This window comes from Eurytemora carolleeae, unplaced genomic scaffold (genome assembly GCF_000591075.1).
Source record: "Eurytemora carolleeae unplaced genomic scaffold, Eaff_2.0 scaffold1220, whole genome shotgun sequence".
NCBI lineage: Eukaryota > Metazoa > Arthropoda > Copepoda > Calanoida > Temoridae > Eurytemora > Eurytemora carolleeae.
This window is the reverse complement of record NW_019397753.1, coordinates 17,469-33,662: the sequence shown is the minus strand read 5'-3', so window position 1 is coordinate 33,662 and position 16,194 is coordinate 17,469. Positions and strand designations below refer to the sequence as shown.

Sequence of the window (16,194 nt, the reverse complement as noted above, 5' to 3'; positions counted from 1 at the left end):
ACACATGTTACAGACTGCAAACCCTCCAGGACCGTCGCCTAGATGTGAACCCTTTGCTGCCAAGATGCTGACACCTGTGAGCTGACCATCATGAAGCTCCAACTGTTCCTTTCCTTTCAACACTATTAATCAATGTTATTTCATTTTCAACCGTTTAGATACTCCCAATTAAGGGCCAATATTTTTAAACTTTGCTTTTATTTCTCATTTCATGCTATTATTCAATAAAGTTACCGAATATCCCTTTTGTTCTTTTATTTGTGTCAACAACCCTAGACAAAATACAAACCTTGATATATTCCAGACAAAATACAAATACTAACCTAGATATACCCTAGACAAAATACAATCCTTGATATATTGTAGACAAAATACAAATACTATCCTAGATATACCCTAGACAAATAAACACCTAGATATATTCTAGACAAAATACAAATACTAACCTAGATATATCCTAGACAAAATACAAACCTAGATATATTCTAGACAAAATACAAATACTATCCTAGATATACCCTAGACAAATAAAAACCTAGATATATTCTAGACAAAATAAAAATACTATCCTAGATATACCCAAGACAAATAAAAACCTAGATATATTCTAGACATATAAAAACCCAGATTTACCCTACACAAAATAAAAATACTATCCTAGATATACCCTAGACAAATACAAACCAAGATTTATCCTAGACAAATGCAAACCAAGATTAATCCTAGACAAATACAAACCTAGAACATCCTAGACAAACACAAACCTAGAATATCCTAGACAAATACAAACCTAGAATATCCTAGACAAATACAAACCTAGATATCTCCTAGACAAATATAAACCTAGATATCTCCTAGACAAATACAAACCTAGATATATCCTAGACAAATACAAACCAAGATATACCCTAGACAAATACAAACCTAGAATATCCTAGACAAATACAAACCTAGATATCTCCTAGACAAATACAAACCTAGATATATCCTAGACAAATACAAACCAAGATATCTCCTAGACAAATACAAACCTAGATATCTCCTAGACAAATACAAACCAAGATACAGGGTGTCCCACGAAACATATTAAAGACTTTTCGCAGTTTATTTCGTTAAAAAATTCTTTTACTCAAATATTTTTTACTTTGAAATCAAATTTACTATTTTATGAATGCCATTTGATATTTTTTATTAATTCTCTTTGGTATCAGACAACTTAACAAATTATGGAAGAAGACATTTTAAACTATTTACCAACTGTCATGTTTCGTGGGACACCCTGTATGTCCTAGAAAATGAAATACAAACAAATAATACTGTCTTAAACAATCCTAGTAGCAGCATTCGGTTCCCATGTCAACCATGGCCTTTGGGATTATCCCTAACTCGGCCTTCAACCCCGCCCACTTTTCAGAAAATGATATCCTTTTTGGTGCAGCAAAAACGACTTACCCTTGAGCGCCATTGAAGCCAGAACTTGAAAATATCGTTGTGTCTTCCACATTGGATGACCTGAAAAAAACATGTGATGCATCTGCCGCCAAAAAATGAACCGGAGGCTAATCTGACCAATCAGAGGCTGACATAGCTGAGGCTGGCGGCACTGTAAGCCTCGGCTTTACATGAGGAAATTTACGAGAGTAGATAAATAAATAGAGTTAGCTTTACATCAATGGGACTGTTCACTTTTTATCAAAACTAAATCTAGAAAAAAGAAAATTAATTTTATAAAAGTTAAGGGAATCTTATATTCAAGAACAAATTAAAAGTGCAATAAAAAAAGAAACCTTCAAAAACTTATTTTCGAAATTTTTCTGTTTGTTTGTTTGTTTACCTTATCCCCTGTATCAAATGTGACGTCATAACACTTGTCAGTTTGGAACAAGTAGTCAGCTGACATCTGGTTACAGCTGATCAGTAATCCCTGAATAGTGTACAGAATACAGATTAGTGTACACTGTACACATAGTCTACACTGTAAAGATTAGTGTACACTAAACAGATAAGTGTACACTGTACAGATTAGTGTACACTGTACAGATTATTTTACACTGTACAGATTACTGTATACTGTACAGATTAGTGTACACTGTACAGATTAGTTTACACTGTACAGATTAGTGTACACTGTACAGATTAGTGTTCACTGTACAACGATAAAATGATGTCTCTACGTTTAAAATGCGCAATTACAACATTTGTTTAAAAAGCGCATTTATTTCTGGAAGGAATTTGTCCTTAATATGCCAGCTGCGGGTTTCAATGGAACATTTTGCCAGGGGGAGATTTATTTTATGCAGGGGAAGCTTCAGAGAGATATTATTTCAAAATGTGATGTTTTTAATTTATATTTCTTTTCATAAAAGTACTTCTGAGGTTATATCTAGCTAGCAAGACGTAAATTTAAAAAAACTCCCCTTTTAATAAGAAACTTTTAAACACATTCTATACTTGTGGAATTTCAATTAAAAACTTTAAACGTCTTGGAATCCATTAGAGAAGGGAAACAACAGATCTTTAAATACCTTTCGAGGTATTTACTATTATAGGTGTTTTTTTGTCAACCTTTTTTAGTAGACATAAAATAACATTAATTAATTTGATAACATTTGCGGAATAATTGTGTTTACGAATTTACTTACAGATTCCTTGACGTGTAGAGTAGAGCATTGAAGGAGTGTTCCAAGAAGCTTATGAGGGTTCCAGGTTACAGAATCAGCTCTAGATATATAACATATAAGTTCCAAGAAGCTTATGAGGATTCCAAGTTGCAGAATCCGCTCTAGATATATAATATATAAGTTCCATGAAACATATAAGGGTTCCAGGTTACAGAATCAGCTCTAGATATATAACATATAAGTTCCATGAAACATATAAGGGTTCCAAGTTACAGAATCTGCTCTAGATATATAACATATAAGTTCCAAGAAGCTTATGAGGGTTCCAAGTTGCAGAATCCGCTCTAGATATATAATATATAAGTTCCATGAAAAAGGGTTCCAGGTTACAGAATCAGCTCTAGATATATAACATACAAGTTCCATGAAACTATAAGAGTTCCAAGTTACAGAATCTGCTCTAGATATATGACATATAAGTTCCATGAAACATATAAGGGTTCAAGGTTACAGAATCAGCTCTAGATATATAACATATAAGTTCCATGAAACATATAAGAGTTCCAGGTTACAGAATCAGCTCTAGATATAAAACATATAAGTTCCATGAAACATATAAGAGTTCCAAGTTACAGAATCTGCTCTATAGTTTTTACATATAAGTACAAGATACAAAATTTGGTTTATTCAGAGTTAAATAATGATGAAGGATACAGGATACAGGATACAGGATACAGGATACAGGATACAGGTTACAAGATACATGATACAGGATACGGGATAAAAGATACAAGATACAGGATACAGGATACGGGATACAGGATACAAGATACAAGATACAGGATACAGGATACATGGAAATAAAGAAGAAGAAAAAATATTCTCTTTTTAAGGTTTTTAAGGTTTTTAAGGTTTTCAAGGATTCCCTCAAAAAATTTAAGAAATGTAATCTATATTTCGTTGTAATCTCTGTTTGCATGTCCGATCATAACTCAGATACCCCTTGACCAATTTGCCTCAAATTTTTAGTGGGTAACTCGGTAGGATCACAGGAAGGTTCTAAGCTTGAGCAAATCCACTTTTACAGCTGGAAAACTTAGTTTCTAGGCAAATCGACCTAGAGTCACCTGGGCAACGCCGGGCACTTCATCTAGTATAATATATAATAACTATAACTTAATTGTTCTCTAAAAAAGCAATATGCTTATATCAAAAGTATTCAAATGAATCTAATAAAAGTACTATTTCAATATTGAAATGTGCCAATTTTGAATTTGTAAGGTATAGAATGGACCGTAAGCTGAAAGATGGCACTGACCGATTCTTTGCTTTCAGGGTGCCTTAACGTTGTGCCTTTACAGAAAATTGGCATGTTTAAATAAGTGGCATGTTTCAAATCAATATTTTTTATTTGTGGTTTGTTTCCATGAGAGTTACTTGCAGCAGAAACAATGAAGGATCGATCTTGTCAGAATTAAACACTTTTCAAGCCAGAAAAACGACAATATCTCCCACATTATTTATCAGATATAGGTATTCCTTCTAGTCTCTAAAATTACGTCAATACATCCATTAAAAATACAATCAGTATTTAAAAATCAATTTCTTTACTAGCTTTTTTTCTATTTACAAACTTTGTGGTCACCCATGAATATTTTGCACAAAAAAAATGTTGTATTTCTTGATGACAATGACTATATCAAAAATGTCAAAGAGAATTGATAACATTTGTTTAAGTCAGAAAAATTGCGTCTATTTAACTTAATAACGCAGGAAAACTGTAAAATTGATATTAAAATGAACGATTTTTTTATATTTGAAGATTTAATATAAAATCTTATCAAATCCCAGCATCAGTTTGCTTTGATCTGCCTCGGTAAAAAGTTGGTTTACATCGTTCTCAAGTTTCACAAGAATTGAAACAGAAAACGGGAGAAGAACTTACAAAAAATTTTTAATTAAAGCATATTTCTTCTTTTCTATTTCTATTTTCTTATATTTTTTTATATTTTTGTAGTTATATATTTATTATTTTTTTACATTTTCAATATTCATATTTAAAAATGCAATATTCAAAAAGAAAAAAAGGGTTATCGGTCGTGCTTTCATTTATCTGAGGAAAATAGCAAAACTGTAAAATGAAAGATTTCAAATGTTGAAATACAAAAGTTTTTTTAAATTGTCTTGATTTTTTGTAATCATAAGAAATAATAGAAGGAATATATGTGTTACTTAATTTCTAAGAAAAATGACTGACGTTATAGAGCTTCAGGAAATAAAACCTACTCTCATCTTGGAGCATAGCAACTTTGTGGAGCAAGACAATATTGTGGAGCAAGACGATATTGTGGAGCAAGACGATATTGTGGAGCAAAACAATATTGTGGAGCAAGGCAATATTGTGGAGCAAGACAATATTGTGGAGCAAAACAATATTGTGGAGCATAACAACTTGGTGGAGCAAGACAATACTATGGAGCAAAACAATACTATGGAGCAGAACAATACTTTGGAGCAGAACAATACTTTGGAGCAGAACAATACTATGGAGCAGAACAATACTATGGAGCAGAACAATACTATGGAGAAGAACAATACTATGGAGAAGAACAATACTATGGAGCAGAACAATACTATGGAGCAGAACAATACTATGGAGCAGAACAATACTATGGAGCAAAACAATATTGAGGAGCACAGCATAATTTTAGAACAAAACAACGTTATTGAGCAAAAAAATAACATAGGGCACGAGAAATTCAAGGATAAGAATCTGAACAATGATGCTGAAACGAAACAGTTTTCATCTGATAAAAGAAATCGTTCAGGCAAGAATTAATGATAAATTGATAAAATTAAATTGAATATGGATGATTTTTCTTAGTCTTTTAACAACAAATATTACTTAGGAATATTATATTTTAGTTTTTGAGATTGATTTATCCGAAAAACAATTTTGTGGGACTGGTCAGCAAAGACGACATGGCAACCATGCGGCGAGAAAGCACAGCGATCAGCTGATTAAACAAAATGGCCAACATCACCGCAGACCGTCAGATCTGGCACTTTTAAGTATAAACAGAGATCTACAGGCAATTAAACACAAAAAGAATTAGAATGGATGAAAAATTAAATTTTTCTGTTTTTAGGCCTATTTGAAGCTTCACCAAAGAATATGTACGGTAACTGATATTTTAAGAATAAAAAATCAGAAAATGAGCGAAAATACAGAATTAAAAAGACATAAAAATTTGGATCATAACAGATAATAGCAACTACATAGTACTCTGCTTCAAAAACAGTGGCATATATATATATATATATATATATATATATATATATATATATATTGCCAGAAAACAATGATTACGAAATATTTCAGTTTAGGATTTAGGATTTTAAAATAGTTCTCGTAAAATAACGTTAACAGTTCCTTTAACTTTTCAGGAAATGAAAACTCTTGAAGAGACGACCGTAGATACATTTGAAGAAGAATATCTGGAAGATAATATCAGGTGCGCAAATACAAAAATGTAAGGAAAAAAAATTATTTAAAATTGTTTAGACTCATGACTGCAAAAGGACGCATTGAAAATGAGCAGAAATCACGAGAAATTGAGAATCTGTTTGCAGAACCAGAATGCGATGAGGTGACAATCTTTGGAGAAAATACAGGGGGGAAAAGTTTTAAAAAGTGTATATATGGCCCAAACCCGACACTGATTGTGAGGTAAGGACCAAATAACCCGTTATAACTCTCTTCCCCTGCATTAAAATATATTAGAACACCCCAATACTTCTACACCCATTTTCAACGTTTCACGTTAGCCTTTAATAAACGATTAAGTTTATCCTTAAAACTGTTATTTAAGTGAAAATTATTAGGATCCAGAATTTGTCAAGGAAAATGAGAGGGGACAAACCCTAGCCAACAAATTGGTCACAAGGGAATCCTTTTTGGTTCTCTTTAGGGTTTCCAACGCAAGTGGATTTTACTTGCCCGCAAATGCGAGCCCTGTAAATAAGCGCAATTCCGCACAATTCCGTGCAATTCAAGAACAGTTACGCGCAATTACGCGCAACGGAATTCCTATTGAAACTCCTAGTTCTTTTGCAAGGAAGATGCTGTTTGTACGTTGACAATCTTTTTAAGGATGAGAGTACATCAAGTGTTAGAGGTCTGAAGGATGAGAAGGATTATGAGGATGAGAATGAGGATGAGATGACGGATGAGGATGAGGCTAAAAGTCGACAAATGTTGCTGGATAGGTGGAGGAGAGTTAGTTTGTTCTAACCTCAATATATTCACTTTATTTATTCATTTATTTATAAATATTTATATAATCAAATTTCAGACAGAATCAGAACATGTCTATGACACATATTTTAAAAGTGTAACTTTTACAAATCAATAGTAAACGGTAGAAAACTAAAAAGTCAAACACGAAAAAGTTTTTATTTAAATCGATTTTCTGCAATAAAAAAGATAAAATAATTAACTCATTTTTTACGTAGCCTAGCTGTAAGTAAAACTGGTATTTTTGCCTAATTTTCCTTCAGTGACTCATATTTTTGCCTAATTTTCCTTCAGTGACTCATATCAAAAGTTTGAAAATAAAGTTTAAGAATTGCAAGTTCTATCAAATTAAGTAATCTTTATTTTCCCCTTATTTATGGCTCAAAGATACCTTATGAAAATCAAGAGAAAATGTATAAATGCAATATAAAAGAACGTTTGTATAGAACATATAATATAAGATGTCCCACATCTTATTAGATTTTTTACAGCTCTTAATTGATATTTTAGAGAATAATCAGAAAATTTAAAAAGAATGAATCGTTTCAAATAATTCTATAAGGCTAATATGAAAAACTGTATGCAGGAAATACTAGGTTTTTCGATAATTATGTGCGTATTTTCGATAATTATGTGTTTATTTTCGATAATCATGTGGCTATTTTCGATAATTATGTGCGTATTTTCGATAATTATGTGGCTATTTTCGATAATTATGTGGCTATTTTCGATAATTATGTGTGTATTTTAGATTATTTTGTGTGTTCTTTCGATAATTATGGCTATTCCAAATCATCATAAGAGAACAAGTCCAAATCATGATAAGAGAACAAGTCCAAATCTTAAAGTTTTCAAATAAAAGACCTACCTCTCAATTCCCTCAAATCCAGCATGTCTGTATCTGTTGGACATGAGAAGACCTCCACCCCAAGCTGCGTCAACATGCAACCAAATACCATACTTCTCACAGATANATCTGTCTATCTGAGTGTATCTATCTGAATATATTCCTATCTATCTGTCTATCTGAGTGTATCTATCTGAATATATTCCTATCTATCTGTCTATCTGAGTGTATCTATCTGAATATATTCCTATCTATCTGTCTATCTGAGTGTATCTATCTGAATATATTCCTATCTATCTGTCTATCTGAGTGTATCTATCTGAATATATTCCTATCTATCTGTCTATCTGAGTGTATCTATCTGAATATATTCCTATCTATCTGTCTATCTGAGTGTATCTATCTGAATATATTCCTATCTATCTGTCTATCTGAGTGTATCTATCTGAATATATTCCTATCTATCTGTCTATCTGAGTGTATCTATCTGAATATATTCCTATCTATCTGTCTATCTGAGTGTATCTATCTGAATATATTCCTATCTATCTGTCTATCTGAGTGTATCTATCTGAATATATTCCTATCTATCTGTCTATCTGAGTGTATCTATCTGAATATATTCCTATCTATCTGTCTATCTGAGTGTATCTATCTGAATATATTCCTATCTATCTGTCTATCTGAGTGTATCTATCTGAATATATTCCTATCTATCTGTCTATCTGAGTGTATCTATCTGAATATATTCCTATCTATCTGTCTATCTGAGTGTATCTATCTGAATATATTCCTATCTATCTGTCTATCTGAGTGTATCTATCTGAATATATTCCTATCTATCTGTCTATCTGAGTGTATCTATCTGAATATATTCCTATCTATCTGTCTATCTGAGTGTATCTATCTGAATATATTCCTATCTATCTGTCTATCTGAGTGTATCTATCTGAATATATTCCTATCTATCTGTCTATCTGAGTGTATCTATCTGAATATATTCCTATCTATCTGTCTATCTGAGTGTATCTATCTGAATATATTCCTATCTATCTGTCTATCTGAGTGTATCTATCTGAATATATTCCTATCTATCTGTCTATCTGAGTGTATCTATCTGAATATATTCCTATCTATCTGTCTATCTGAGTGTATCTATCTGAATATATTCCTATCTATCTGTCTATCTGAGTGTATCTATCTGAATATATTCCTATCTATCTGTCTATCTGAGTGTATCTATCTGAATATATTCCTATCTATCTGTCTATCTGAGTGTATCTATCTGTCCAATTAGTACTGTTTACCTAACAACTAATTCCTTTATAAAGTTTCAATGAAAGACTTTGTCCAACTAATCTAGTAACTTCTCCACGTTTACTCGCAGTACGGGTGCTCATTGCCACTTTGTATTTTGGCATTTACCCTTTTTTAAATATGCATTGTTTGCAAAAAGCATTTATTAATTTTACTATTTTTAAAAGATGTAGATTTTAAATTTCACTTACTATTCATCGCATGCCACTTGAACGCAGTTTTCTGTACCAAGACCAATAGCAGAGGCTCCTCCTTTGATCGAGTAGTGGTGCTAAAATCAATCAATCGAAGTTATGAAATTGAAACATGAATATGAAAAGTGTTTTAAGAATATAAACTTACGTGTTGGCTTGTGTACATGATAAGCTGGCCCTTGATGGCGCGCATTCCATATTTCTTATGCTGCGGGAAGAGTTTATGCCGCGCAATCATCAGTGCGTACATGTTACTAATTGAGCCACCAGGGGCCAGGATACTGTCGCCGCCAGACCAGCCAATTATTTCCCGCATTTTCTAAAATAAAATATTTAAAAGGATGACATGAGTCAATACCTAATGATTTCAATTTTATTAAATCCCTTAACGTTAAAACATTAAAAAAAAATGCCATTAGAGCCTTCAGAGGCTCAGTAATTAATCCTAAATAACAATTATAGATTTCATTTAGCTTTCCTATCCAGTACATGACAACTTTTTTTCTGCACAAATCCACGGATCGGATTCCAACATACCGAAAAAAAAGTTGTGTTTCGTCGTTTCCTTTTGAATTTTTAAGAGCACCATTTTAAATTATAAAGCCATTCTTTTGATAAAGGTTCCATCAAACACAATTTTAAATCTTTATTAAAGGGAGTGTTTGCGAAAAATGAAAGGAGGTATGGGCTAACGTCGAAAAACATCTGATTGTGGTAGCTCCTAATCTTAAACTTCTATCTGTTGCGTCCATAAGGAAAAAATTGTTGAAAGCGAAGAACTTAGCGTCCATACAAATTTAGAAAATTGCGTTACTCGACAATCGAATACTTTTGACGTAAGCCTATACCCCTCTTTAATTTTTTGTTAACACTCCCTTTAAGGTTTACAATTTAATATTAAGCAATCTTAAAATCACACTCTTCAGGGAATCATTATTATCTAAAGTTCAGATTTCAACATTGTATTTTACCTTCAAGCACTCGAACTCCATGAGAATAAAGACTGGTGCGATCTCGTAAGTGAACATGTTGGTGTTGGCGGTGGCAGTCAACCATTCCCCGGCCAGAGATACAACGTCCAAGCCACAGCTCAGCTGGTTAAAGAACCGAGGGTGCCCTATACAAATTCCTTGCTAGTGGCCAAAAAAACTTCACTTATTTCAATGTCCATATACGCTGCTATGGTTCAATGGCTACAACAACAAAAAACAAGTTTATTATAATTAGAAGAAATATCAAATCATCAAAAGCATTTCAAAAATTTAATATTTTTTGAATATTAAATTATTATTTGTTATGTATTTACAGCAAAAATTAAAATAATTTCCTTGATCAAATAATCTAGATACTGCAAATTATACCAAGCTATCCCTAAAAAAGACCTAGTTCATAGATTTTGAATTAATAAATACGATAAACAAAATAGACATTTATGTTCATTGATAAAATCTGTATATAAATTAAGAAACACAAAATTAAATATTTCATTAGGTTTAAGAAAACCGATGAGAAATATTATCATGGTTGTCATTAGGGTTTCCAATCGAAATCTCGTTACACGGATTTGCGCGCAACTGTTCTCGAATTGCGCAGAATTTCGAAGTTAACAAGTTACAAGGCTCGCAATTGAGCGCAAGTAAAATTCAATTGCGGTCGGAAACCCTAGTTATCATGTACCAATCAACCATATATGATCTTGAATATTGGTCAAAATTCTAGAACATTAGCAGTGCTAAAATAACTTTTTTTTCTCCAATAATTAGTAAATATTAAAAATCAATATATAAAATAAACAAAACTTATTTTAGAATTCCAGAATATGAAATGAAAAAACTAAGAACTTATCTACTTTCACTGAATGGAAGAATATAAAATTGTTTTGGTAGCATTGTGTCTGTGGGCCTGATATTAAAACAGGTCCCATAGAAGCAATGGACCCAAAACAATCTCATGCTGTGGTCCCTAATCATCCTCAGGCTGTTGACTCAAAACATCAGGCGGTGGACCCCAATCTTCCCTAAGCGGTGGACCCCAATCTTCCTCAGGCGATGGGCCCCAATCATCATCAAGCGGTAGAGCCCAATCTTCCTCAGGTGGTGGTTTCTAATCTTCCGCAAGCAGTGGGCCCAAATCATCCTCAGGTGGTTGACTCCAATCTTCCTCAGGAGGTGGGCCCCAAGCATCCTCATGGCTTCTATTATTCTCTGGCAGTGGTCCCACTTATTCTAATGCAATGAACCAAACCAAACCAGTAGTCCCAAAAATCCTCAAGCGGTAGTCCCAAAAATCCTCAAGAGGTAGTCCCAAAATCTATGTTGAGAAATGAGAGTTTCTTTGTGATTTAGAAATTTCCTCTCCCGGTCCGGGTTGGATAGATTCCTTATCATTTATCCAATATTGGGTTTCTATAGTTCAAACTTTCTTGGTTAGGGGAGATCAAAATTTCAGAGGGGAAAGGGGGGGAATTAGATGATATGGAAAGGGGAGGGGGGAAAAAACCAAAGTAATAAATAATATGATATAATAAAAGAGTAAAAAAACAGCGGAAAAGTACATACGAGAGATATTTAAAAAGAATAGAATTTAGAAGAAAATATGAATATGCACAACAAAGAGGAAGAAAGGTTAAGAAAGATAGAAGAAAAAATTGATAAAAAATATTAAAAATTAGTAAAGAAAGTTGGGTAAAAGGTGATGCATGGGAAAACTGACAGATTTGGATAAAGCCTCTTGAAAGGTAATGATCCGAAGAAAATATCTATTAAAGATTAAACTAGGATTAAAAGATACTAGTATCGGATAAAAACTCTGATAATGAAAGGTTTATGAAGATGGATAAACATTCAACATCTTAAACCTCAAGATAGTTTCCCCACAGGGTTTCTTACATTTTCCAATTTCTTATTATAATTTCTAAAAACGCGGTGCCAGTGATTTTAAATCATTTTAAATCATCGAAAATTTGTATTGGTTAAAAAACGTGAAGAAAAATGGAATGCGTCCTAAACCCTGATATATTATTGAAAGCCTCAATCTGAGCTGACAAGTTTTTCCCAGCCGTGTTTTGATGGATTAAAATCAATTCAAACTTTTCCAAGAGTTTGGGAGATTTTTATGATAAATCATATTTTCAATACCGGTCGACGTGTGGGGGGGTTGGTTGGTTGGTGGGGAACTTTTAAATCTGTAAGAGTGTGATTTAAGTTGGTAAAATGTACTCGGAAATATGTGTTCAAAAAATCTGCAAAAAGGAATTTTTTACAACAGAAAAGTTGAGAAAAAATTTTATGAAATTAATTATTGACAATTCACATGCAATTCACATTTTCGAATTTAACAATTATATAATGCACTGCTGTCTATCAAAAAAAGGAAAAATATTATCACTAATTTTTTCTTGCTCTTTTTTTCTACACATCTCCAAAATGAAATTATTCTCTGATAACTATTGCAAGAATTATTTAACTTTAGATTTAAAGTTTGAAAAGGATTTATAACAAGTTTGAGAGAAAATTAATTTTAAAATTTCAAAAACTTTTCAGCGCTAATCAGAGTAAAAGTTAAGAATAGAAAATAAAAAATATTTGTGAATTCAAATGTGCATGCATAGAAATAAAAGCTGAAATCTTTCTAAACTGAAAGGTTTTTAAGCTGAAAGTTTTTTAAACTGAAATGTTTCTTAACTGAAATGTTTCCTAACTGAAATATTTTTTAACTCAAATGTTTCTTAACTTAAATGTTTCTTAACTTAAATGTTTCTTGACTAAAATGCTTAACTGAAATGTTTCTAAACTGAAAGGTTTTCAANTTCTAAAACATTGGGAAGATTATACAATTAAAGTATTAATGTCAATTATATAAATGTAAAAATGAGAAAAAATTACAAACAGAATTTTTAGTTTAGGTCGACGATATTGAGAAGCAAAGATATACTAGAAAATATGAGTTTGTAGCAAAGCTCAATTATTTCGATTATAATTTTGAATTTAAACATTTGTGAAAACTTAAGAATTTTAAGCTACATGGTAAAACTATCTTCGTATAACATTATTTAACACATTAAACGATAAGCTAACTGTCGTCTTTTTTATAAATACAATTACGCCTTAAAAATGTTAAAAGTTTCGGGTCGTCATAATAGTCTCATTCTTTGTGGGTAACCCTGTAAGGTACTATGTAGTACTGTAGTACTTGGTACTGTAGTACTGTAGTACTGTAGTACTGTAGTACTGTAGCACTGTAGCACTGTAGTACTGTAGTACTGTAGTACTGTAGTACTGTAGTACTACTGTAGTACTGTAGTACTGTAGTACTGTAGTACTGTAGTACTACTCTGCATAGAAAGGGTATAAATGGTGCGTAGTTCGGTTTAAATGAGTGTGTACAAAGCAGATAGCAGTATGGTACCATGTACACGTTGTAGTACTGTGCAATGCAGATACCTGTTTTAACTTGATACTTGAGGGAATCCTTGCAATCCACCAACAACTGATCAAGGTTCAATGGATCGTCAGGGATCCCGAAATCGATTACTTCTTTCAACTGCTCAGGCTGATCGTAAATAAGGATTAGGATAAGGATAGAATGTTTTCTTTACATGATCGATCGCCTATCTTAATTTGCCCACTTTTGAAGAAAGTATGAGAAATATCAAGTATATTTAAAAAACTAGGTGTGAAAAATTCCGAATGTAATGTGAGTAATAACTAAAAAAATGTGATAAATCCCGAATAAAATGTGAGAAAAAAAACTAAGAAAATGTGAGAAATAACTAATAAAATGTGAGAAATAACTAAGAAAATGTGAGAAATAACGAATCAAGTTTGATACACTTAACACTATCTATATTTTTTTGTGGATATTAAGATACAAAATTAAAATAAATTGATACATTATATACTAGGCATTGTAAAACAAAAATAAAAAGAAGATTGCTGTTTTTCTAAAAATAATTCTTGAATTTTCTAAAAATAATTATTGGAGTTGAAGTTTTGATCATCAATAAACCTTGCCCAGTCACGTGATGTACACAAAATTTGGGTCCTATCGGTTTAGCTGTTTTTATGTTTATTGGATACAAACGGACAGACAGTGATATTTTATAATGATATTATTAAGTTTAGAAAATATTTAAAAAAAAAGCATCTTACCGAGTGAAAATCTACAACCTTCTTTCCCCTGTCATTCTGAACACTGATATGATCCAATAAGATCATAAACACCCTAAAATAATAACATGATAGAAACATTGGAATCCTATTTTAAAAATGTATATGTATAATGAAAAATAATATTTAGTGTCAAACATTTTTTGTCAGAAAAAGACAAAAATTGCAAAAAAAAAATTCAGAATAACCAACAAGTGGGAAAAGCTCATTGGAACATTTAATCTGGTCTCTAGTGGGAAACCAGGGGGAAACCTTTCGGGAACCTGGGGGGAAATATGGTGGAAAGATGAGGTAAACATGAAGAAAACCTTGGGTAAAACCTGAGGAAACCTGGGGGTTACTCTGCATAGAAAGGGTAAGAATGGTTCGTAGTTAGGCTTAAATGAGTGTGTACAAAGCAAATACCAGTATGGTACCATGTCCATTGTACACGTTGTAGTACTGTACAATGCAGATACCTGTTTTAACTTGATACTTGAGGGAATCCTTGCAATCCACCAACAACTGATCAAGGTTCAATGGATCGTCAGGGATCCCGAAATCGATTACTTCTTTCAACTGCTCAGGCTGATAGTAAATAAGGATTAGAATAAGGATAGAATGTTTTCTTTAAATGATCGATCGCCTATCTTAATTTGCCCACTTTTGAAGAAAGTATGAGAAATATCAAGTATATTTAAAAAACTAAGTGTGAAAAATTCCGAATGTAATGCGAGTAATAACTAAAAAATGTGAGAAATCGCGAATAAAATGTGAGAAAAAACTAAGAAAACGTGAGAAATAACTAAGAAAATGTGAGAAATAACTAAGAAAATGTGAGAAATAACTAAGAAAATGTGAGAAATAACGAATAAAATGTGAGAAATAACGAATCAAGTTTGATACACTTAACACTATCTATATTTTTTTGTGGATATTAAGATACAAAATTAAAATAAATTGATATATTATATACTAGGCTTTCATGGGCGCTTCGCGCTCATATTATATTTCAATAGTTAAAAGTTTTTCTTTGTATACATTATAAAACAAAAATAAAAAGAAGATTGCTGTTTTTCTAAAACTAATTCTTGAATTTTCTAAAAATAATTCTTGAATTTTCTAAAAATAATTATTGGATTATGTTAATCGAATTTTGCCGGAGGCAAATTTTGAAATTTTGATTATTAATAAACCTTGCCTGAGATCACGTGATGTACACAAAATTTGGGTCCTATCTGTTTAGCTGTTTTCATGTTTATTGGATACAAACGGACAGACAGTGATATTTTATAATGATATTACTGCTCTTAAGTTTAGAAAATATTTTTAAAAAAGCATCTTACCGAGTGAAAATCTACAACCTTCTTTCCCCTGTCATTCTGAACACTGATATGATCCAATAAGATCATAAACACCCTAAAATAATAACATGATAGAAACATTGGAATCCTATTTTAAAAATGTATATTAAATTCCTTGCTTCTTTTTTCAGGTCACCAGGTCACATGTCCTTCCTTCCAGGTCACATGTTCTTCCTTCCAGGTCAAATGTCCTTCCATCCATGTCACATTTCCTTCTTTCTGGGTCACATGCTCTTCCTTACATGTCACGTATCCTACCTTCCAGGTCATGTCTCCTTCCTTCCAGGTCATATGTTTTTTCTTCTAGGTCATATATTTTTTCTTCTAGGTCACATGTTCTTCCTTCCAGGTCAAGCGTCTTTCCTTCCAGGTCAAGTGTCCTTCCTTCCAGGTCAAGTGTCCTTCCT

The 16,194-nt window shown here is 32.2% G+C and overlaps 2 protein-coding genes across 2 annotated transcripts in view; one reads left to right on the top strand and one right to left on the bottom strand.

The window, feature by feature from the left end:
- LOC111715773 (glutamate decarboxylase) overlaps positions 1 to 15,845 on the bottom strand; it is a 26,391-nt gene extending 10,546 nt beyond the window's left edge. Inside the window, exons 1-11 of the mRNA XM_023491141.1 lie at positions 15,770 to 15,845; positions 14,903 to 15,011; positions 10,248 to 10,393; positions 9,425 to 9,595; positions 9,274 to 9,353; positions 9,147 to 9,170; positions 7,787 to 7,912; positions 2,643 to 2,721; positions 1,835 to 1,924; positions 1,416 to 1,512; positions 23 to 122 (exon numbers count right to left, since the gene is read on the bottom strand). Coding sequence (XP_023346909.1) covers positions 23 to 122; positions 1,416 to 1,512; positions 1,835 to 1,924; positions 2,643 to 2,721; positions 7,787 to 7,912; positions 9,147 to 9,170; positions 9,274 to 9,353; positions 9,425 to 9,595; positions 10,248 to 10,393; positions 14,903 to 15,011; positions 15,770 to 15,835 — 1,088 coding nt within the window. The 5' untranslated portion in view covers positions 15,836 to 15,845. The remainder of the gene's footprint in view (positions 1 to 22; positions 123 to 1,415; positions 1,513 to 1,834; positions 1,925 to 2,642; positions 2,722 to 7,786; positions 7,913 to 9,146; positions 9,171 to 9,273; positions 9,354 to 9,424; positions 9,596 to 10,247; positions 10,394 to 14,902; positions 15,012 to 15,769) is intronic.
- On the top strand, positions 4,842 to 6,988 carry LOC111715778 (tropomyosin). The gene is made up of 6 exons (XM_023491146.1): positions 4,842 to 5,449; positions 5,547 to 5,713; positions 5,771 to 5,803; positions 6,069 to 6,136; positions 6,187 to 6,271; positions 6,775 to 6,988. The coding sequence occupies exons 1-6, from the start codon at positions 4,870 to 4,872 to the stop codon at positions 6,913 to 6,915; spliced, it is 1,074 nt and encodes a 357-aa protein (XP_023346914.1). The 5' UTR covers positions 4,842 to 4,869; the 3' UTR covers positions 6,916 to 6,988.
- Positions 15,846 to 16,194: the final 349 nt, after the last annotated feature.

Coding starts and splice junctions, on each gene's coding strand:
- LOC111715778 (XM_023491146.1), top strand. CDS start 4,870: ATGACTGACGTTATAGAGCTTCAGGAAATAAAACCTACTCTCATCTTG. Junction 5,450..5,546: donor TGATAAAAGAAATCGTTCAG/GCAAGAATTAAT, acceptor ATTATATTTTAG/TTTTTGAGATTGATTTATCC. Junction 6,272..6,774: donor CAGAACCAGAATGCGATGAG/GTGACAATCTTT, acceptor AATCTTTTTAAG/GATGAGAGTACATCAAGTGT.